Below are 23,048 nucleotides of genomic sequence, written 5' to 3'. Positions count from 1 at the left end.
GTAGGAAGATGTTACCTCATTAACATCAATGCCATTCCTCTCCATGTAGGCCCTATCATTCACCTGCCCACCTTCCATGAATTCCATGAAGAGGACACGCCTTGTCGACAACTCCCAGAAGATCCTGGGGACCTGTCATAGGACAAAAAGGAATGTTAGGCCAAACCAATGGATGACGGCAGGGAGCAGGGGTGGCATGCACCATGCAAGACAGGAGTGTCAAACTCATCTGGTGCCATGGGCCAAATGAGTGCCACAGGACCAGTCCATGGGCCAGATGAACAGTGTATTGCTGGCCCTGTGGGCTGGATCCAGCACATGTAGTGCTCACTCTAGCCAGTCTGGGACTGCACTGCACACAAACCCATGTGAGGCCAGTCTGGGACTTACATAGTGCCCATTGCAACCAGCCCAGGACTTAAAATGCACACAAAGCTTGCCCTGGAATGGCCAGGGGTATACCACATGCAGTACAGGTCCTGAACCAGCTGGGGCAGGCACCATATACCGCATGTGTCCCATACCAGGTGTGGTGGGCACTGCATATGGTGTGTGCCCTGAGCCAGCTGGAATTAGTGCCACGTGTGGTGCATGTCCTGAACCCTGTGCATGGGGCTGGTCTGGCACATGCCACGTGTAGCATGTGGGTCAACTCCAGGGGCAGCACTTCAGGCTGGATGATAGGGCTTCATGGGCCATATCCAGCTCACAGATTATATCCTTGACAACCCTGATGCAGAAAAAGAGAGACGAAGGAATTTCCCAGCAGAGGTAAAGGAGCCTGTATTTTCTTCCTGCTCAAAACAAGGGAGGCCACCAAATCCACCCACATGGCTTCCTCTTTCCTTAGCTGCTTTAGCTACTTTTATCGCTGGTGAAAAGTACTGAAGGCAGCCATTCCCCACATGGGACAGTGATAACCTAGGCAGAGGCCATGCATACAGATACAGTTCCAGGCACCTTAGGACATACAGAAGCAGAGTGCTCTTAGCAGCATCTGTCAAGTCCACATTTAACATCCAAAGCTGCAAGGTGCTGACATCCACTGATGTCAATGGACATTGTTAAATTCTCAGACCCTCTCAAAAGCTGGTCATATTACCTACCGCACTTCACTAAGTCACCTGGTTAGTTAACTCGAGCAGGAACCAAGCCTCTTTTTGGTTGTGCAGAGCTGTGCAAGTCTGCATTATGGCCATGATAAATAATCACATCATAATTTGTATCTCAGCAGTGCTCTCTGGAACACAAATGTAACCAGGCTGACAAGCCTCTCACACAGCCATCAGCAACTGAACAGGGAGTAAAATCAAGCATCACAAATAAGGGGTTTGTCACAGAAACCCTGGGAGACCCTTAAGTATCTTGTTACAAATGTGACACTCTTACAAGTGTAAAATACCAACACGCTTTCTGTTCATTCCGTGGCAAATCAGTCTGAGTGAGATGCAAGGAAGCTGAGTAACTGGCCCCAGTTTTATACGGTGAGTCAGTGACTCAGTAAATAAGGAGTCTTAAACTAGTGTATCCTTCCTTTCAAAAAACTACCAGCTAGTGCTTCTGCCAAATTATTTGCAGGCTGAAACTCCCACAGGTACTAGATCTGCTAGTGATCCTTTTGGGAAGAAGTTTGCACGCATTACAGAACCCCTTGGTAGCAAAGATAAGCAGTAGCCTCCTTAGCTGTCCCAGGGTGTTTGCTGTATCATTTGCAGTGGACTCACCAACTCCCCTATTGCAAAGCAAGGGCCCTGATTTCAGAGCCTGGGAGAGGAAAGAATTCCTAGCCACTCGTATGACTGTGGTCAAGGGAACTAGCTCTGCCACTGTGGCTCAGCACAGTTCCTAAGAAGGTTGCACTTGTTTTGTAACTTCAGTTCCTGAGGGGCAACGTGAAGTAGAAGTACTTCAGCCCTCACCAGGAACCCACTGCAAATGCAGTTCTCAGCTCCCTCACAGCAACAGATGCCTTTCTATCATGACCCACAGCTTCCTGTTATTCTAATCCTAGGCCCAACATTCTTGCAAAGTCCCTTGATCTGGTTCTGTAATGTGCCTGCTATCCTAGGACAGGGCCTCTGCCCAGTGCAATTCTAATGCCCCTGCATCCTACTGTACAACCACTCCCTATGTGTTTCATGCTACCTGTATATTCCACTAGGAAAGGCAAGTGCATTTACTTTCAATCCACTCCCCATCCCTGAGTCCATCTGGATTTTTATTATTTTGAAACTTGGCAGGAGATTAAAAGACCCAGAGCCCCTCCACACAGACTTCAAAACTAACAAACCCCACAATGTTCTCCCCAGCCTCTGCACATCAGCTCCTAAACCCACTGATCCCAGTAGCCTTAGATCACTTCAACCTGGCCCTGACATTCATCCCCATCTCAGGATTTACAGGGGCAGGTTATAGGGCTTATTAAGCCCTGTACAAGCACTCAGAGACAACTCCCTCGCCAAGAGTCAAATTCTTTGGCGAATTTTTAATTACTCACAGATGTTTGGCTGTAATGCCAGTGCATGAAAACAATTTATCTCTGGTTTTAAAAGCTCAACTGGGTTCACAGCACAAAATCCACTTCCCAGCTTTGCTGCGTGTTTAGGAAAATTAATGATATAGAAGCCCAATTCTTCTGTTGCCTTTGGGGTGATGAACACGTCTCAGAATTGGCAGGTCAGACAGGAGGATCCATTATTTAGCCATCTCAAAGCCATTTGTTATTGTTACACATATCGATATCATGACGGCTCTTTAACCTAGCAAGGACGTGATTGGCTGTCTCCATGGGGATTTACTTCAAAGTATCCTGGTTACAGCAGCAACGGACACAGCTCTCCAAGGTGCATCCCTTTTGATAAGCAACCACTCAGCAGATTCATCAGCCTTTGGCCTCCTGCTGCCCTGATAGTCAGGCGGGTCATAACTGTTTGTATTTACGGAAGGGCGGACCCATGGTGCCATTGAGTTCCAAAGGACTATCCTATGACCAGAGCTGAAAGATAAGTGACCATAACACTGGCCAAGAGGAGGCAGAAAGGAGACAAGATTTATGAAATCTGATGAAAAATCATACAGCCTCAGACATCCATTATTTTCACTTTAGGATTTTTGTATAAGTAGGAGGTGAAAGTGACATGCCGACGTGCACATCCTTATGCATGTCTGTAACCAAGTGCAAGTGCACTTGTCTGTAGCACTGGCATGTATGTAAATGCATTTGCGTGTCACTGATTACATGCAGCTTAGTGTGTTTGTGATGGGAGGGGTACGCACATCTGTGTGCATGGTTTAGTGGGTCCATAGGAAACTAGTTCACATCTGGGAGTATTTCACTGGAAGAACCCCATGCATGTGTCTGGAGTGCCTATATAGTGATGTGTTGGAGAGAACTATGGGTGTATATGGGTAAGCAGGTCAGTGTTGGGGCAGAAGTATGTGATGTTTGTCCAACTGTATGTAAGGTGACCTGGCTGGGTGCACAGGAAAGCTGTGCGTTTGCCACTGGATGCTCACACATACACGTTTTGCATGTCTGTGTATCAGGTGAAGAAGGTATTTGTATGTGGAGGTTTCAGAGAAAATGCCCTTCCTCCTACCATGATATGTATGAGCTCCCTCACCGAATATGGCTGACTTCATTAGCTTCAGTCCAGCTCTTCTGCTTTATCTCCATTTCTTCCTCTTGCTTCTGAGGAAACCCAGAAAAGAAGCCACCTGGCCACTCAGCAGCTAATGGCTAATGCACACAGCTCATGGCAATGCAAGGACCTGATGGAATCCCTCTCTCTGACTCTGCTAACTGTGTAACAGCTGAGTTGGAGAAATAAATAACAGGATAGCAAGCCAAGTACCCTCACACCACTAGTTCTGATCTAGCAGAGGGTGACCCTGCTAGAAAGTTGTTATTCTCTGCCAGCTGGTGAGTGGCTTACAGTATAGAAATGAGTCAGGGTGGACAGGGAGGTGGGTTTCAGCTCAGTCCCTGGACAGTCTCAGCAGAGGCCTAGGACTAGATGGCACATGGAGACTAAACTTCTTTTTCATTCCACCTCTTTTCTCCAGGTCACAGATGAGGCAAATTCATAGACCTAGACCAGTGGTGCTCAACCTTTTGACCAAGAGGCCAAACAGGCAGTGCCTAGTACCTCTGTGGGCCAGATCCAGCCAGTAGACTCAATCCAGTGCTCAGGGCAGGTACAGCAAGGCCGCATCCAGCTGCACAGAGTGGGGCAAGGCAGCCCAAACTTGATCCAGACATGTGAGGAAAGGGGCTTGCTCTGGCCCCAACACAGCCCTGAACCAGCTCCACAGGGGGAGAAGGCATAGCCCAACCCCACGGCAGGGCAGGAGGAAAAGAGCCAGCCCTTTGCAGGTAGAAGGGGGCGTGCCCCACGGGAGGAAAAGGGCATGGACTGGTCCTAACCTGGCTGAGCAGAGGGAAGGGGGTGTGGCAACCTGACCATGCTGGGAGAGTGTCATGGTCTGGCTCCAACTCGCCATGCGAGGCTCGAGATTTTGGCAGCAGGAAGTTATGGCAGTATTAACTAACACTACCCCCCACCACCACCACATTTCCTGACCCTTGGGGAGCCCCACAGGCCATATTTGGCCTATGGGCTGGAGGTTGAGCACACTGGCCTAGAATGTCCCTGATCTCAGGGGAAAAAAAAGAGGGTTTTTGCTTCCAGGGCTACTGATTTAGCACCACCATTGGTATTATATTCACTTTACTACATGAGATATTTTTCTGCAGATCATCATCCTCTCCCATCAAGCTTCTGTGCCATTGCACGCTCCTACCCATACATGCATGCATACACACACACACACACACACACACACACACACACACACACACGGTCACATATGGACATGCCTGCAGCTTCCTACCTTCAGGAAGTCAAAATGTTTGAGCATGTGAGCCACCTGTTCGGCATTCCTGCCTTCATTGAGGAAATCTAGCTCCAGAGGCAAATTCTTCTTAGCTTCTTCCACCAGCCACATGAACTCGAAGTCTGGGAAAATCTGCTTCACAATCAGGAGGAGAACCTAAAGTCAAGGAAAGAGTTGATCAGCTGCATCATAGCTCCTGAACCACTCTTCAGGTGTGGCTATAATGCTATGCAGCAATTTCCAGTCCTCACAAGTTGACCCAGCCCATTTCCTCTCCAATTAATAGCCCCTTCCTCCTACCTGAGGCTAAGTACAAGAACAGAAGAGCCATGCTGGCCAGGCCCAGCAGACCCAGTATCTTGGTTCTGACAGTACTATAACAGATGTTTTAGAGGAAGAGTATAAGAAACACATGTAGAGTAATCTATCCTATTATATCCTTCTAGTCACAAGCAGTCATGGGCTTAGAGATGTCCTGAGGTTGAGGTACCATGCCTGACAGTAATATTCAATGGCACCTGGTAGAACTAAGGTCAATAAATTCATCTATTCCCTTTTGGAATCCAGTTATACTACTGGTCTCTATGATATCCTATGGCAATGAGTTCCACGGTTTAATTATTTATTGTATAAAAAGTACTTCCTTTTTTTAATTTTAAATTTACCACCTGCATTGAGACAGCAAATAACAGCTCCCCCCTTCACTTCTTCCATATCACTCACAATTGCATAGACTTCTATCACACACACCCTCAGCCACCTCTTGTCTGAGCTATGGAGTCTTTATCTTTTCAGCCATTTTACATCCTTATCATCTTTGCTTCCTTTCTCCATCCCCTTTCTAGTTTTAATGCATCTTTTCTGAGATGGGGTGACCAGAACTGTATGCAGTACAAGCCAGAGAGTGAATCCCAGAACTTAAGTGGCATCTCCTCACACACCAACCCTGAGTGCATTCACTACTGACCCCCAATCTGCCCTTGTCATCCTCAGGAAGATCTTATTTTGAAGGGACCAGCTCAAGTCCCATAATTCTAAAAATACCCTTAAAGCTAATGCATTATCAGGCTGCAAACTAGAGATGCAGTGGTTTATTTCTGGAATACAAGGTCTTGCCTGCTACATCCCCATTAGCTCTGACCAGTATGTGGTCTGTGATATTGGAGGCAGAACTGCACTGAAGGGAAATGGTGGGAGTCCCATCACCTGGAGCACTTGAAACTCAGCAAAGCAAGGCCCTGAAGGAAAGGCTGTGTAGTGTAATTGCACTGGCTTCTGAAGTGGACAGGCTAAGTGACCCATAAGGTCATTTCTGAATCTCTAATTCTTGCAGTTTGATGAGTCACTGTTCAGTTTCATTTTAATGGGCTTCAGTTAATGTCGAACAGAAAGCTCTAAAATAAGGCCTGTCACCTTTATATTACTCCTTACACTGCTAAGCAAGAACTTTGCTGACACAGGAAAATGCTGCTGGACAGTTCAGAAATGAAGGCCAGTTTTAGCTACAGGTACTAATCTATAGCTCTTTTAAAAAACCAAAAAAACCCACAAGGGTTTGGTAACCAGCAGCCCCAAGATCACCGTCAGAGCCACCTCAGCGATCCTAAGGTTTGCACTTTTTTTCAGCTTTGAGCTGAACACTGCAATGCCAACTAAGGAAGCTGGCTACCCAGGTGCCCTTAAAATGACTAGCACCTGGGCATCAAATTCCCTAAGTGACCTTGAAACCCCCAGTCTAATAGTATACAGGAACTTTTGTTTACAGGAATGTTTAATAAAAAATGAGACCAGAAAAAGGGGATCCAAAAAGACATGTGATGGACAGCCTATGTTAGAGACAATCCAGAGTGGCCCTGAAATTCCATTTGGTGACATAATTCAGCAAAGAACTCTTATTTACATTCCGTTAAGGGACACTGACACCCTAAAACTCAAGTAGACAGCCATATCCTCAGCCAGTGTAAATCACCAGAGCTTCACTGACTTCAATGGCCAAGACCCAATTTACCTGAGCTAAGGATCTGGATGACGTCTTTAAAATAATCATTCCCTAAAGCTCCATAAGAATCATAAAATAGTGGAGAGTAGAGGAATTGAATTGAATTCACTTTCCCCTCCACAAAGAACTGGAATATGAAAACAGGCTCATCTGTGTGAGTTTCTAGAGCATTTCACTTCGTGGCTCAGCACTGTTGAGTCAGGACTTCCTGGACATCAGTGGGAATGTTTGAAGCACACATAGAAACACAGGTATCGTGTAAAACAAAAATAAAGTCATAAACTGCTACTGCTCCTTCTCAACTGTGTGAAAACATTTATTCCCCACCCCCATCTCAATTTCTCTTATTTAAATGTCAATCCTAAGCCCAGCATCCCTTTAAAAATGTAATCACCAGGTTCCAGCTACAATTGAATGATTTTCTCCTGTTATGTCTGGAGGCATAAATCCTTTCAAATTTATGTCACTCAAATGAAATGGAACCAGCGATCTTCATGACCATATGCACAAACTTCCCAGGACTGCAGGATTATTGCATTGGGGGTTGTTATCAGGACATTGATACATTGCTTTCTACTTTTCTAAATAATGCTTTGAGTTTATTTAATGACTAAAACATTAGCAGGGACATACTGAATAGCAATTTGATTTGTCCTTTTTTGGAACCCGTTTATTGTCCTGAAATAGGGATGGATGTATGGCAAGCAGTGTATTCTCTCTGCAGATTTATTGGGTAGAGTCCTGATTTTTAGAGTCTCCACTCTGATACCATGGAACCTACAAATAAATGCAGTGAAGTTGGGAATTTTCCATGTAGCTTTTCTCATTCAGATTTTTCCCAAGTATAAAAGACTGTGTCAATCAATATTTAAATGTAATCTCTTACCTACTTGCAAAGTCTGCATAATTCTTAAAGGGTCAAACATGTAAATCTAAAAAGAATCCCCAAAAAAACAGCATGCACAAGTGACCCTACAATAGTAAGTCAATATGTGCAAACCCAGCACCCACGAGAAACCCTTCAAAACTAAGGCAGGACACAGCATTCATGAGTAACCCTACTAAAACATTACAGCATGTACGTAACAGATGTTTGCTAGTATCCCTACTACAACAAACCAGAGCCTAGGAAAAGGAAGGAAAAATAATACACAGCAAGAAGACAGATTGTTCTAGCTTCAAGCTTCCCAAGAGAATTTATCTAAAAATGGAGAAGAAAGAATCATTGTAAAATTACTTGCTTAAATATCTCTTAAAAGAATAACAAGCAAATAGAAATCCAAGCCAGAGATTTACAGCTACACACTAGACCAGGGGTTCGGCAAAATGCGGCCCAGGGGCCAGACGCGGTCCGCCAGGCCATTCTATCTGGCTTGCGGGGCCCTTAAAAAAATTTAAAAATTAATATGTATCTGCCCTGGGCTGCCTGTCATGAGGGCCTCAATGGCTTGCCAAAACTCAGTAAGCGGCCCTCTGCCCAAAATAACTGCCCGCCCCTGCACTAGACTCTGCCAGTAACACTACGTGAAAAGAGAGAAAATGCCTTAGGTCTCTGGGCCCTGGCTCCTTCATAGATGATTCTCTTCTTGTCCTAGTTCCTACTTCTTCATCTTCCTTGTTCTTCCACCTTCCTTGAGTCTATTCAGTCTCTGTTATGTGGTCCTCAGCTTAAGTGAAAAATACCATGACTCACCTAGTAACCTTTGTGCAGCTCACTGCATACAAAGACCAGTGCAAACAGAGAGATGGTACAATTAGACAATAGGGGGTAAGTTTTCCATGCAATTTTTACAGCCCTGATTGTAAGGAAACCTGCAGGCCAAGCTGATCTGATCCCACAAGGGGCATTAACCTTCTCCTTGCACTTTAGCTACAGCAACTCTCTGCTTCTCAGCCTCCCAGGTCCTTGCTCCTTTAGGCTCTTGCCTATGCAGGAGGCCACAGGCACACTGGAAAACACAACCTCTTCAGCCCCACTCAGATAAGTCCATCACTCCCCACAAGTATCAGAATACAATCACTATGTATGCTCTTGGAGTCCCAAAGTTAACCAGAGTTTGACCAGCATAAAGACTTCAGGATTTGGCCCCTGGTTTCTGAAACCCTTTATGACACATGTTCCTAAACTAAGAGCTGTGATTTCAAGTGGAGTCTTGGCAGCTCTATGGAGCCCTAATTTCCCTGACTCCACAATTACCCCATGTGCCCTCAATTAACTGGGAGCTTTGTTTTATCATGTCGCCATTGTAGCTTTCCTGCACCCTAAATACTCTGAGGTAAATAAAAGCTAAATTTAGCCCTGTTTTGTCCAGAGGTAAGCTGTGCCTCAATTAAGTCTTTACAGGAAAGTAGTTGAGTGCACAAGAGCAGTTGTCACAGACCACATGAGCTGTGGTAATGTCCAGCCCCTACTAACTGTTAGCACATAACTGGTTACCATTGGTCTGTAAGTTCTGCCCCCTATTATTTAAGGGCACTAGACTTTCTCCCTCCACCTTCCTTATTTCCCTCCTCTCTGCTCTAGGGTCCAATCTCTCCATCCAAGCAATCTCTCCTTTGCTGCAGCCCTCATTGATTTTTGTTTTATTTTTGCAAACCTCTAACCACATCATTTATCTCTGTAGAGCATTTCAGGAGAACGAACCCAAGTCAGTATCCCAGACCCACCTGGGTATCAGTGTTGTTATGCCTGCAAATACCACAAGCAAATTTGGCCCACCTACTTTGCATGGGAAGTGCTCTATAAGTCAAAGGTGCACTGCCTTGTTTTACCTCCATCAGCAAAATATCCTTGGAGCTTTGAGCCTGAACCTTCGGGTGCTGGACTTTCACTGCTACTGTCCTCCCATCCTGCAGCACTGCCTTGTGGACCTGGGCCAGGGATGCTGCTCCCAATGGAGTGTCCTCAAAACTCACAAACAGCTCTTTAATCTGCCAGGAGAAAAGAAAAAGAAGTTGCAAGATTCACTAAAACAGTATCACCAGGAAACCTCCCAGAGACTGAAGCCCTCTGTCCAGAGAACAGGAACAGCAGGGGCAAAGATTGTGCAAGCTTCTCCCTTCCAGTGCACCCCTGGGCCTCACCCCTGACCTGGGGGGACTCCACTAAAGCCTATTTAGTCCTTGACCTCTTTGAGGAGACTGCCAAGAAGGCCAGGGATGGGGACAATTATGAGATGGACATCTGTGCCACTAGGACTTGAACTGGCAGGTGTCTGTCCATTTCACACAAGACAGAACAGCCAAAAGGTAGTAATGGCTTTCGGCACTAGCGATCCCACTGCCAGAACTTCTGCTGTACCAAGCACAGGGGCATGAGTTACATTGGGCACAGAAGCTGATTTTCTTTCTCTTTACATATAATTCTATATTTTTATTTAATATTACATATCATATCATCACATCCTGAATACTTGACAGCGCATATTCCTCTGGTGCTTACATTACAGGAGCAATATCATCCAGCTAACATGGTTAAAGCTGGCTATGTCAGCATGCGTTATAAATTTGTGGCTGAGGGCTAGATCAGCTAGTGGGTTATTGAACTACTGTTTGCATCTCTATAGACCTGCATTTCAAAATCTTTTTAATGTAATGGGCGATTCCTTGGAGGGCATTTGTTCACTCACAAAATTAAGATGATTGACAGTCTCAACTCAGGAAAGGCCCACAACTGGGGATGGCAGAGCATTTTGTGAGACAGAATGGGGGGAGGGAGCAGGGGAGGATTAGCAGCACTGTGTCTGAGGCCTAGGACAGCAGAAAGGGATGCAAGTTAGGAATGAGTTTTGTGGGGGTGGGGGCAGGGTGGTGGGAAACCCAAATGGGCAACAAGGTACTGTCTTGGTTCAGGAGTTAAAGGCACACGCAGAGCTGGGAAAGGAGCATTTGCCCAGCCCTCCCCTCCAGCATGCTCAGCTCTCGCTAACACGAACAGTTGAAGAGCATGTAATTTATGCAAAAGAAAAAGAGTGCCAGTGCATTTTTATAACCTGCTTTTTAAAAGGTAATTAAAGAGGGGAGCTGCAGCAAGCTAGTAATTAAATATGAATAAAGCCCTTCCAAATGGAGCCTTCATGCAAAGTGTTAAACGGGTGTTCTTTATGCTGATGGCAAGAGGGAAAAGAACACTATCCCAGGAGCAGCCTGTTCCTTGACGCAGCTGCTGAGACAAGCACTCCCCACTCTTTTCTTTCATGACCCCTTCCCCTTCCCCCACCACCTCTTCTACACAACCATTACTAGAAACAAACTGGAGCATTTGCAGCAATTATATTGAAATGGAGCCTCTGCTGCCTTCAGTGATTCACTAGGAAGGCACCTTTTATTTATTTATTTATTTATTTTATTCCATTTGGTCCTGGCGGCAAAATCAATTAAGTAAAACAGCTGCATTTAAAAACGACTAGTTATGTGTTTTTTAATTACAGTGGGCCAATGATTCAAACCTATCGACATTCCTGTCTGGAGAAAGAAAAAATCAAGTTTCTTTTTCCTTCTTCCTTTCTTCCAATTCACTAGGTTTTCAGATTCCAGCTTCAGATTATTTTAAAGAAACAAAGACTTGCGAGGGCCATCGGGTTTCTCAGGGGAAGAGGTAGCTGTGAGAGGAGGCCTTTTACTTGTACATGGAGCATATCTGTCAGATGAAGAGTGAACCTGCTGAGGAGAAAAGTCTCAAGATGGCCACAAACACCCTGGTGTGGGAAGTGCCTGAGGCAAGATGGACAAAATGCAAACACACAATTTGACCTGCGCTTGATCTGACTGACTACAGAGTCATCTAGTCCAGTACTGTGCTTCCTGCTATTATATAGCATCTCAGTAGGACATATAGTCCAATACCCCACTTCCAGGCATACCAGACAAGCTCTTTGGTCCGTCTGATCAAGCAGCATAACCCAGTGGTTATAGCACAGGACAAGGAGTCGAGTGTTGAGGCATATTCACAGCTGTATGGTATAGGATAGGTTGGTAGTGGCCCCACACAGATTTTGGTGGCCCTGTGATTCTGCAGAAGGGGCGGGGAATTATTTGGGCTGGAGGGCCACTTAAGGAGCTCTGGTGAGCTGCTGAGGGCTGGGGAAAGAGGAGAGGTGCTGACCTGGTCTTGCCCCCATCATAGCTGTTTACATTGCCCAGCGCAGCAAGGGGTGGCAGGGGGTGGGCCAGGGAGATGCCAATTGATCCTATCCAGCCCTGTCCACCCCACACCCACCACCAGAGGTGCCAGATGGCGTGGGAAGGTGGGGTCTCCATGGAAACCACCCCAGGACCCCTGCAGACAGGGCGCATGCAGGCGGGAGATGGGATGGGGCTGCAGGCAGGTGGGGAGTGATATCTGGGAATGGGGCCAGGGCCAGGATCGTGGGGCAGTGACAGCACAGGGCCAGGGCCTGGGCCTGAGCCAGAGCCACAACCCACTCCCCACACATCCCTATGGCAGTGGGTGTGGGGCAGACAGGCTGGGGTGCCCGGGCAGCAGGGCTGGGTTTGGTGGTGGAAATACTAGCAGTGGCAGCCAGAGTGAGGGCAAGCCACCAATGTGGGGGCTGTCAGGAAGCTGTGCCCAGCCACTGTGCCACCCCCACCGCATCCCTGCACAACTCAGCACCGCAGGCTACAGCTCTCCTTATGCCCGAGAGCCATGTGCAGAAACAGGGCAGGCTGTGCTCTGCGCCAGGTGGCACCTCCATGCTCGGGGGCAGCAGGACCACCTACATGCACCACCGCACAGGCTGCCCCCCGCACATCGGCCAGAGAGGGCCAAGGTGCCCACCACAGGCTAGACAGAATCACTTGGTTCTGGTTTCAGCCCACAGACCATATTTTGCCTACCTCTGTTCTAGAGGTTTTTGGTCTCCTGGCAGTCAGGCCAGTGTCTGTCACCAGCACCAAACACACTCTGAAAACTGAAGTGCCAGACCAGGTTTCCTGGTAAAAATGGTTGAAGGAAAACTGCCCTGAAACAGAAGAGTCTCATTTAGAAAACAGGCTCAGTATCTACCTGAACTGATAGAATCACCCCAAACCAAGAGTCCAAGAGTAGCAATGGCCAGCTGAGCTTGTATAGGTGCCCAACCAAGAAAACAACCACACGTGCCCCCACAGTAAGGCAACATATTCAAGAGGTCAGGTGTAACAAAAGAAATGATGGCCTCTCCAGGAGGGATGGCAAGAGGAGGAGGAGACAATAGGGTCATCCCATGAGCAGTGTGAGAACTAGATAAGGTGGTAGCACAATTAGTGCAAGGCCAAAGAACCCCTGCTCCGCAAAAAGCCCCATTCATGGTGAGAATGCCCTTTGCCAACAGGCCCAGGCCATTGCTTTCAGAGAAGGCAGTCAGCCACCCTCATCCCTGCTGCAGATCGTGCAGCAGCAGATCAGCTGTTGCATGTCCCCAGGGGCAAGGGGGAATGTGTGACCAGAGGACAGCTTCTCTCTGTCATGCCTGTGCCCCTGCCCTCAATCAAAGTCTCAAGCTCCACATCAGTTTAGAGACAAAGTGATACATGCTACCAGCACTGCCAAGCAAGGAACAGGAGACCAAGCCCTCCTTCCTTACTTCTCAGATAGAGGGGCCCAGGCTCCCATCTCATGCAAGCAACGGAACATGGCTGTAGCTGTGGAGGTAGGATGCTCACTCAACATTACCCTTTGAAGAAGGTAGGAGAGGGTGCCACAGCCATGCATCCAGCCAGCTATCTAGCAGCCATAACAAGAGTCTGGCTCAGTATTTTCAGGTTGCAAGAAGAGAGATGGAAGGTCCTAGGGCAGTCTCTTCCCCTGCACAACACAACTCATAAGGTATTTTAAGGGCCCTAGGGTTATCTCAGACCATATCACACCCCATGACGCCATGCCAAACCAGCAGATGCCATTTGTGACTTCAGCAGTATTTGTGGGAACTCCATGGGCAGAAACTATAGAACAGTTTCCAAGAAGGTTTAGCGGTCAGAAGGAAAACCTCATGGCCAGATCATCAAACAAGACAGATCCCTAATTACATGCCCTGCTACTACAGCTGCCCAGATAAATGGGGTCCATGCACGTGTTGGAGCCTCTAATTAGCCCTCTGTTTATTCAGTTACTCATCAGGAGCACACTCTCCCGACAACTGCACGTGCTGTTACACTTCCTTGGATAAAAAAGCAATGCTGAACATTTGATCCTTAAGAATGAGGCTCATTTATTTTAAAACATGCAAGATCTTTTCATGATTGTTGCATTAGTATTCTAGCCACAGGGAGGTGGGCTTAAAGGCTCCTCCAGAATTTAGCTATCTGGTTGCTTACTATGTATTATTTGTAGTGAGGTGATACCCAGGTAAAGTTGGACCCTCAGTGTGCTGGGTGCTGTACAAGCACATAGTAAAAGACAATCCTTTTCCCAAAGAAGTTACAGACTAGATAGACAGAGAGATGGGCAAGAACTAGCAGCACTGCAGTATTACAGGTGGGAAATGGAAGCACAAAGACAGTGGAGGGAAATTTTTACAAGTGCCTTAGCAATTTATCAGCTTAAATCTAATTTCTAGAAATGACTTGCTCAGGAGCCTGAGTCTCATTGAAAGTCAACAGGACCAAGCCCCTTTTGCAAAAGTTATGTTACAAGATTTGCCTAGGGTCACACAAGGAGACTGTAGCAGAGCCAGGAATTAAACCCAAATCTCCTGACTCCACATTCATAGAATCATAGAAAATTAGGGTTGGAAGGGACCTCCACCCCACTACTCAAAGCAGGACCAACCCCAACTAGATCATTTCAACCAAGGCTTTGTCTAGCCAGGTCTTAAAAACCTCCAAGGATAGAGACTCCACAACCTCTCTGGGTAATCTGTTCCAGTGCTTTAGCACCCTCCCAGTGGGCACGTTTTTCCTAATATCTAACCTAAACTCCCCTTGCTGTAACTGGAGACCATTGCTCCTTGTTCTGTTATCTGCCATGACTGAGGACAGTCCAGCTCCATCCTCTTTGGAACCACCCTTCAGGTAGTTGAAGGCTGCTACTAAATTCCCTCTCAATCTTCTCTTCTCCAGATTAAATAAACCCAGTTCCCTCAGACACTCCTCAGAAGTCATATAGGCCCCTAACCATTTTCACTGCCCTCCACTAGACTCTCCAATTTGTCCACATCCTTTCTGTAGTGCGGGGCCCAAAACTGTACACAGTACTTCAGATGTGGCCTCATCAGTGCCGAATAGAGAGGAAGACTCACTTCCCTCAATCTGCTGACAATGCTCCTATTAATGCAGCCCAGTATGCCATTCACCTTCTTTGCAACAAGGGCACACTGTTGGCTCATACTCAGCTTACTGTCCACTGTAACCCCCAGATCCTTTTGTGCAGAGCTGCTACTTAGCCAGTTAGCCCCCAGCCTGTACTGGTGCATGTTCCATCCTAAATCCAGGCCTTTGCACTTCTCCTTATTGAACTTCATGAGATTTCTTTTGGTTCAATTCTCAACTTCTCTAGATCTTTCTAAATCCTAGCCCTACCCTCCAGTGTATCTACTACTCCTCCCAGCTTGGTGTCATCTGCAAATCTGCTGAGGGTGCACTCTATCCCACCTTCCAGGTCTTACCTTCCAGGTCACTGATGAAAGTATTGAACAAAACTGGCCCCAGGACATGACCTTAGGAGCACTCCACTTGATGATATCAGCTGCCAACTAGACCTCGACCCAGTGACTACTACCCTCTGAGTCCAATTAGCCAGCCAGTTTTCTATCCAATTTACAGTCCATTCATCCCACCTGTCCTTCCTTAGCTTGCTTGTGAGAATGCTGTGGGAGACTGTATCAAAACCCATGCTAAAAATCAAGGTACATCACATCCACCAGTTTCCCGGCATCCACAGAGCCAGTCATCTAATCATAGAAGGCAATCAGGTGGTCAAGGCATGACTTGCCCTTGGTGAACCCATGCTGACTGTTCCTAATCACCTTCTCCTCCAAGAACTTAGAAATAGATTCCTTGAGGACCTGGTCCATGATTTTTCTAGGTGACTGAGGTGAGGTTGACTGGTCTATAGTTCCCCAGATCCTCCTTCCCTTTCTTAAAGATGGGCACTATTTTTGATCTTTTCCAATCATCCAGAACCTCTCCCGATTGCCATGGGTTTTCAAAGATGATGGCCAGCAGCTCTGCAATGACATCTGCCAACTCCCTCCGCACCCTCAGGTACATCCCATCCGGCCCCGTGGATTTGTATACATCCAGCTTTTCTAAATAGTCCCTAAATTCTTCTTTCACCACTGTTGGCTGCTCACCTCCCCCATTTAGTAAAGGACCCACATTTTCCCTTGGTGGGTTCCTCCTCTTGTTGCTGACATAGCTGTAGAAACCATTCTTGTTACCCTTCACGTCCCTGGCTAGCTGCAACTCCAATTCTGTTTTGGCCTTCCTGATTTCCTCCCACATGCCCAACCAATACTCTTATACCCCTCCCTAGTTGTTTGTCCAAGCCTCCACTTCTTATAAGCTTCTTTTTTGTGTTTTATCTTACTGAAGAGTTCCCTGCTAAGCGAACCTGGTCTTCTGCCATACTTGTTAGTCTTCTGGCACATCAGGATGGTTTGTTCCTGTGCCCTCAGTAAGGTTTCTTTAAAGTACAGCCAGCTCTCCTGGACTCCTCTCCCCTTCAGACTGCCCCCCCAGAGGCACCTGTCTACGAGTTCCCTGACTGAGTCCAGGTCTACTTTTTTGAAGTCCATGGCCCTTACTCTGCTACTCTCCTTCCTTCCTTCAAAGATCCTGAACTCAATCATCTCATGGTTGCTAGTGCCCAAGGTACATGACTATATTTCCCACCAATTCTTCCCTGTTTGTGAGAAACAGATCAAGAAAAGTATGGTCCCTAGTTGACCTCTCCAATACTTGCACCAGGGAATTGTACCCAGTACTCTCCAAAAACTTCCTGGATTGCCTGTGCACTGCTGTATTACTCTCCCAGCAATGAGCGTCTTACCCACAAAGTCATACAAATTAAAAAGCGCACGTCCTGTTAGATACATTTTCTAAATAAATTGCCTCCTAATGCCCACCTGCAGTATCCAGAGGCACCCAACAGTCTGTGCCACTGCTGACTAATCAAGTCCACCCTGCTCATTCCAGAAAAACATGTTCCCTTTCCCTTCCCCAAAAGGCACAATAAATAAATAAATCTCCAAGTAGGCATTTCTGTAACTGAGCCCTGTAACAGCAATAGTCTCATCTATCCCAAAAAAAAATGTCTTCTCCCAAGGTGGTGGAGGAGTGTTCTGAGAGGTGAGAAGAGAGTTTCCCCTGAAATAATGCAATGCTAACACTGCCTATCAGCAGTAGACATCTGTCAGCATTCTTGCATTGAATGTGCTGCAGTCAGAATGTAGTCAGTATGGGGAGTAAATAATACTTTCCATTTATGGGCCCCATCAAGGTTTTCACTGATGTGAAAACAGAAGCTAGGTAGACAGGGCGCAGTGTGGCCCAAAAGGGTCTTGTAAATTTGGTTTTCCAAAATCCATTTTATATACGTCCCCCTCACCACCTCCCTATCTTTGTCAGATGGCCCAGCTCAGCTAGTCCAACTCAAAATGGGCCCCTGAAAACAAGAAGTATTCCAAAGCTTGAAAAGTTTCCTGGTGCAGATGGGCCCTGCACCCTCCATCACCCAGGGTTTTCATCAAATCACATCCCTGATATCATTCATTAACTATTTTTGCGCCACTATGTGAAGGGAGGATAGGATATGAAGGGATGGCTTCACCCACCACTGGTCTAGGACTAAATAGGACTAAATACTGGAATTCATCAAATGCAGTTTTCCCAGTTTCTCATATGACAGACAAATAAATACCACTGTATGCAGAACATTGCTTTACTCTTGTAGGATCTAGGGCAGGTGAAAATCAGGACATATTTCCTATGCCTGAAGGGCAATGGGAAATGTAGGAGTTTAATATACCAGTTACCTTAAAGGGACTCACCAGCACAGACACTAGTTTAACATGGGTGGTCAGGCATTCACCCCATCCCGTTCCCTCCTCATTGCTACAAAACCTGGATTTCCCCTCCTACAAAACACAAAAATCCTAACAGAAGCTGACCCAAGACCTTCCCTCCTCCAACTCCGACAGGCTTCGCACTCAGAGAGCAGGTGTGTACAGTGGAACCAGACTGTTTGTATCTGGATGGTTTGCAGCCTGCTTAGTTCACAGTGAACTGCAGAATTAAGAACTAATCGCTCAGCTCTTTGCTATGGCTTTTACATCAAAGGGCATCATCTTTCCACGTGGCTGGAGCTTACCAGCAGTCCCAACCTTCTGAGTGGAGGAGCAGCACCCTTTGAAGTAAAAGCCACAACAAACAGCTGGAGCATCTCAGCTATCCTGTGCAGCAGCTGCATAGACTCCTCTCCAGCTACTTCACAAACACTCACTGGCAGGGAGCTAAGCAACCTAACCCTGAAAAGCTTCCATGTTTAACTGTACCATTAACCTACTGTACCAGACACAGAGAGGAGTATGGTGTGCACTTCCTTCCACATTGGAAGCAGCAGATCCAACACTCAGGGTAAGCTAATTAGCTAGGGCATAGGGTCATGCAAACGTGGCATCACTACTTCCAACCTGAGAGGCAGCACAATGCATTTCTCTCAGCATTGCCTGGCCAGGTAACTCAGTGGTATAAGCATACCTTGAAAGTTTGGGACTGAGAACCTCATTGCTAGTGAAGGCAGAAATCTTCATGCTCACTAAAGCCAATTTAATTGTGATAGCAGAAAACATATCAATAAAATAGTGACCATGAGGTCAGGAAATACTATTCGCATTCAGACTAAAAACTCATGTACAGGGTGGACTAAATGACTTGTCCAATGTTGCACAAGTTCATGGCTATGTTTTGGCTACTAGGCCATCTTTGTAGTGTGTTCCTCCCTTTTGTATCTGTGTCAAAGACATCACCAATGTCCAAAGCAATACCTACTATCTATGGCCCAAAGCTCAACTATCAGACAGATATCTGATAATGAGAGTGACAGGCAGTCAGCCCCAAGCAGAACTGACACTAAGCAGTCTCCCAAACACTGTTTGGGATGAAAATGACTTCTAAGTTAACTTGGGCCTGAAAGATGTAGAACCTCTTTTAAAGAGATTTACAAAATGGGCAGAGCCAGCTACTGACTATGCTGAGGTAAGCTGAACTCCGATTAGAGTTGACAGGAGTTTTGGCTGGTTAAGACTTGAACTGCAGCTCAGAATTTGGCCCTGTATTAATATGTCTCCATTCATTTTTGAATATTGTATTGACACTGCTGTTGTTGACTGATTCACATTTAAATTTCCCTTTACAATATACCCAAGCTCCACAGCACCTTCCACAGCCTAAGAAACACAGTATGAAAGCTAGCCCATTCCCTATCCTTCGAAGAGCAAAATGCAAAAAAGTAAAAGTTTAAATAGCTCACAAAAAAATGAAATTTTTAAAGAGTTGCTACGGGAGTGAGATCAGTTGCAGGAGCCCTCCAGGAGTAAGAGCAAGCTTATGGCCCATTCAGTACCTGGCCTTTGCGCTGTGACTGCCCATGAAGGACCAAATTAGTGATACATACAACGGTGAATTTTATGAGGGAGACTCCTGCTCGCAGACAGAGAGTTGCTGACTTAGTTTAGGGGACCCAAAGTGGCTTCTGCCATATTTCTATGGATCTCCATGCCAAGATTTTATAAATGTCCTCTTTTGAGATTGGGAGCTCGCTTGAACACAAAAACCTGCAAACCCCTTGCTGGCCTACATGTGAATATGCACTGTGTCATCTTTTCAAGAGCAAATATTTGGCCGTTTTTGGGATGTCACCATGGGATCACTGCTCTCTGCAAATCTACAAGACCTCCTACAGTAGATATGAGTCAACCCAGGGCAGGGAGCGCCAATTCCCTAGCTTCAAACCAAGATTTTGATCCATCATTTCCCCACCCTTCTACCCTGGTTATTTGCATCCCCCACACAAAAATAAAATGTTGCAGTGTTACTCCAGCAGTTATTAAGACAGCAAAAGTTGAAAGATTAGATTTATCACAGCAGACAGTGGATTATGAAGAATAATTTATCAAATGTCAGTGCACACAGCCCACAATTTATAGAAGGGTTAGTTGAGTCAGTGCAATCTGATTGGACTTCTCCTTCACTAATGAATGCTGGGTTTAATTGATGGGACCCAAACTCATCTGTCAAGTGTGTATATTTATTAACTCAATTTTTTAATAATAATATCTTATATATCAGTAGCATAGTAGCTTTCATCCTACCAATTCTAAAGCATATATAAATATATATTACACACCAATACATGCACACATAAATGTATGCAAGTTTGTTTGTATATATGCAGGCAAAAATATCTTGTCCTTGTGCCTACTCATTATGATACAGTCTGACCACATATTTATCTATTCCCCAGGACCCTAGCCTCATTTGAGCCAAAGACTGGACACCAAATGAAGCAAAAGGTTTTCAAGAGGAGAAACAATGACCCCTTGTGTTGAAGGTACAAGGCTGGAATTCAGGAGATTCGGGTTCTAATCTGATTTTGCTAGTGAACAGAACGGAGGTGGTACAATCAACTCTAAATCTGCTACTTTCCAATCCTAAAGTGCTTGATTTTACTATTTATCATTCTTTCAGCATAATACAAATACTATGCACAAACATATACATGCATATCCATATATAATTTCTAAATCTGTCTCTTGAATGAAAAGTGACAACTGTTGAGCAATGCATAGCAAAATTATGCAACTGGTTAGAACAGAATTAAAGAGGGAGAAATTACAGGATGGCAAAGCTTGGCCAGTCTTCTGGACCAATGCCATGATTGTTGCATAAAGTAATTAAAAACCTTTAGTTATCACAGATTCAGGGCCTCCATTCTGAAACCTTGCCTGAAAGACAGCACCATCGACAGCAAAGCATCCCTTAGCAACCTGCTGGGGGCGAGGCAGTGACTCAGAGGGAACAACACTACCTACTGAACCAGCAGCAGCACTTCCTGAAACACCTACATCCTCTAGAGAAAAGTCTCCCACTATCTTCAATGAAGATAGGAAAATTTATACCCAGCAAAGCTCAACCCCTCCCTCTGCCACCACCAACCCATACTTACTGTATATAATCTAAGGAAACAGCTGCCGGTGACTAGCTGATGTAGGATAGCATCTTAGCATTTTTATCACCACGCATATTCACAAACTTGAAGCTATCCCTTGCTCCTTCCCCTACCTGTGCTACAGGCAGGCTGTGGACTAACAACATTACGTTAGGCATCTGTTCCTATCTCATCAGGTGTAATTTCCTTTTTCTCTTAATCATGCACAGATTTCTTCTCTGAACAGAAATATTCTGTTTTCTCTCTTGACATGTGAAGAAACAGGGGTTAACAGTCTCATCCTTTCCCCAGCTCTTTCCATTAGACACAAACTGTTGCTCCTCCCAAAACAGCTAGAAGTCTCATCTGTTCTCTCAAGTTCATATCCACACGTTGGTCCCAATTCCACATCTTGGGTATTATACAAAAGGCATCACCATTCAGGGCAGTGTTTGCAAGCCAGCTGTGGAGCTTGTCCTTCATACATTCCTTTAAGTCACATATTGAAACCAGGGCTGCCATGAAGACAGGGAGTTTGATTCACTCAGATATGCAAGTACAGACCCTGGAATCAGGCTCCAGACCACGTACAGCCCTCCTACAAGAGGGTCAAAATGGAACTGGATTCTCATAATACACTCATTCCATGGAGAATGTAAAACCACTAGTGCAGTCCCACTAGTGCATAGGCCTAACCAGGATGGATCACATTCAGGGCTCCCCAAAAAAGTCTACATTTTGCACATGCTCTGGGCAGCTTTCACTGGTAGCAGCCACAAGATAAAGCTGTCTCCCTAGAGAAGCCCCTAGGAGAGCAATGTGGCAAATACCACGCGTCTCCCACAGGACATGACTCCTTACCAGCTGGCCCAGGATTTATGCAGTGTTCACCACCTCCCCCACAATCTATCAAGATAATGGATTCTTCTTTCATCTGCGTTCATCTCCCATCCTGATTCTCTCGTAGTTTGATACCACTTTACTGCTCTGCATCACGACCACCATCTGTAGCACTGAGGAGGACCACTGAGGCTTCAATTTGGGATTCCATCAACATTTCCTCATCACAAAGCCATCAACATTAGATTTCATAGACATTAGGGGTGGAAGGGACCTCGGAAGATCATCAAGTCCAGCCCCCTGCCCAAAGGGCAGGAAGTCAGCTGGGGTCATAGGATCCCAGCAAGATAAGCATCCAGTTTCATCTTGAAGGTGTTCAATGAAGGCGCTTGAACCACCTCCGGTGGCAGGCTGTTCCAGACCTTGGGGGCTCGGACAGTAAAGAAATTCTTCCTTATGTCCAGCCTGAAACAATCTTGAAGTAGTTTGTGACCATTCGACCTCGTCATCCCTTGGGGTGCTCTGGTGAACAAACGTTCCCCCAGATACTGGTGGTCACCCCTGATAAACTTGTAGGTGGCCATCAGATCACCCCTGAGCCTGCGCTTTTCCAGGCTAAAGAGCCCCAGGGCTCTCAGCCTGTCATCGCAGGGTCTGCTTCCCTGACCTCTGATCATGAGCGTGGCTCTTCTCTGGACTCTCTCAAGCTTCTCCACATCCTTTTTGAATTGTGGCACACAGAACTGGACACAGTACTCCAGCTGTGGCCTCACTAAGGCCGAGTACAAGGGGAGAATGACGTCCCGCAATTTGCTTGAGAAGCATCTATGGATGCAAGCCAGCGTTTTGGTCGCTTTACTAGCCGCAGCATCGCATTGCAGGCTTATGTTCATCATGTGGTCAATGATGACCCCCAAGTCTCTTTCTTCCATAGTGCTAGCCAACATAGCACTGCCGAGCCTATAAGGATGCTGCGGGTTTTTCTTCCCAAGGTGGAGAACCTTGCATTTATCGGCGTTGAACACCATCAGATTCTCGTCCGCCCACTTGCTGAGCCTGTCCAGGTCAGCCTGGATCACCCGCCTGTCTTCTGGCGTGGATGCTTTGCCCCAAAGTTTGGTGTCATCGGCGAACTTGGCCAGTCCACTTCTGACTCCAGTGTCCACATCATTAATGAAGATGTTG

At 46.2% G+C, this 23,048-nt stretch overlaps 1 protein-coding gene across 13 annotated transcripts in view; it reads right to left on the bottom strand.

Annotated features, from left to right (window-relative positions):
* Positions 1-23,048, bottom strand: part of ADCK1 (aarF domain containing kinase 1) — a 139,552-nt gene that overhangs the window by 25,318 nt on the left and 91,186 nt on the right. For all 13 annotated transcript variants that reach the window (XM_059723124.1, XM_059723125.1, XM_019478881.2 and 10 more), the window contains 3 exons: positions 9,668-9,826; positions 4,894-5,052; positions 16-132 (listed from right to left, as the gene is read on the bottom strand). In XM_059723124.1, the coding sequence (XP_059579107.1) occupies positions 16-132; positions 4,894-5,052; positions 9,668-9,826 (435 nt within the window). The remainder of the gene's footprint in view (positions 1-15; positions 133-4,893; positions 5,053-9,667; positions 9,827-23,048) is intronic.

Source organism: Alligator mississippiensis, chromosome 2, assembly GCF_030867095.1.
Source record: "Alligator mississippiensis isolate rAllMis1 chromosome 2, rAllMis1, whole genome shotgun sequence".
Lineage (NCBI taxonomy): Eukaryota > Metazoa > Chordata > Crocodylia > Alligatoridae > Alligator > Alligator mississippiensis.
This window is presented reverse-complemented; position numbering and strand designations above follow the sequence as displayed.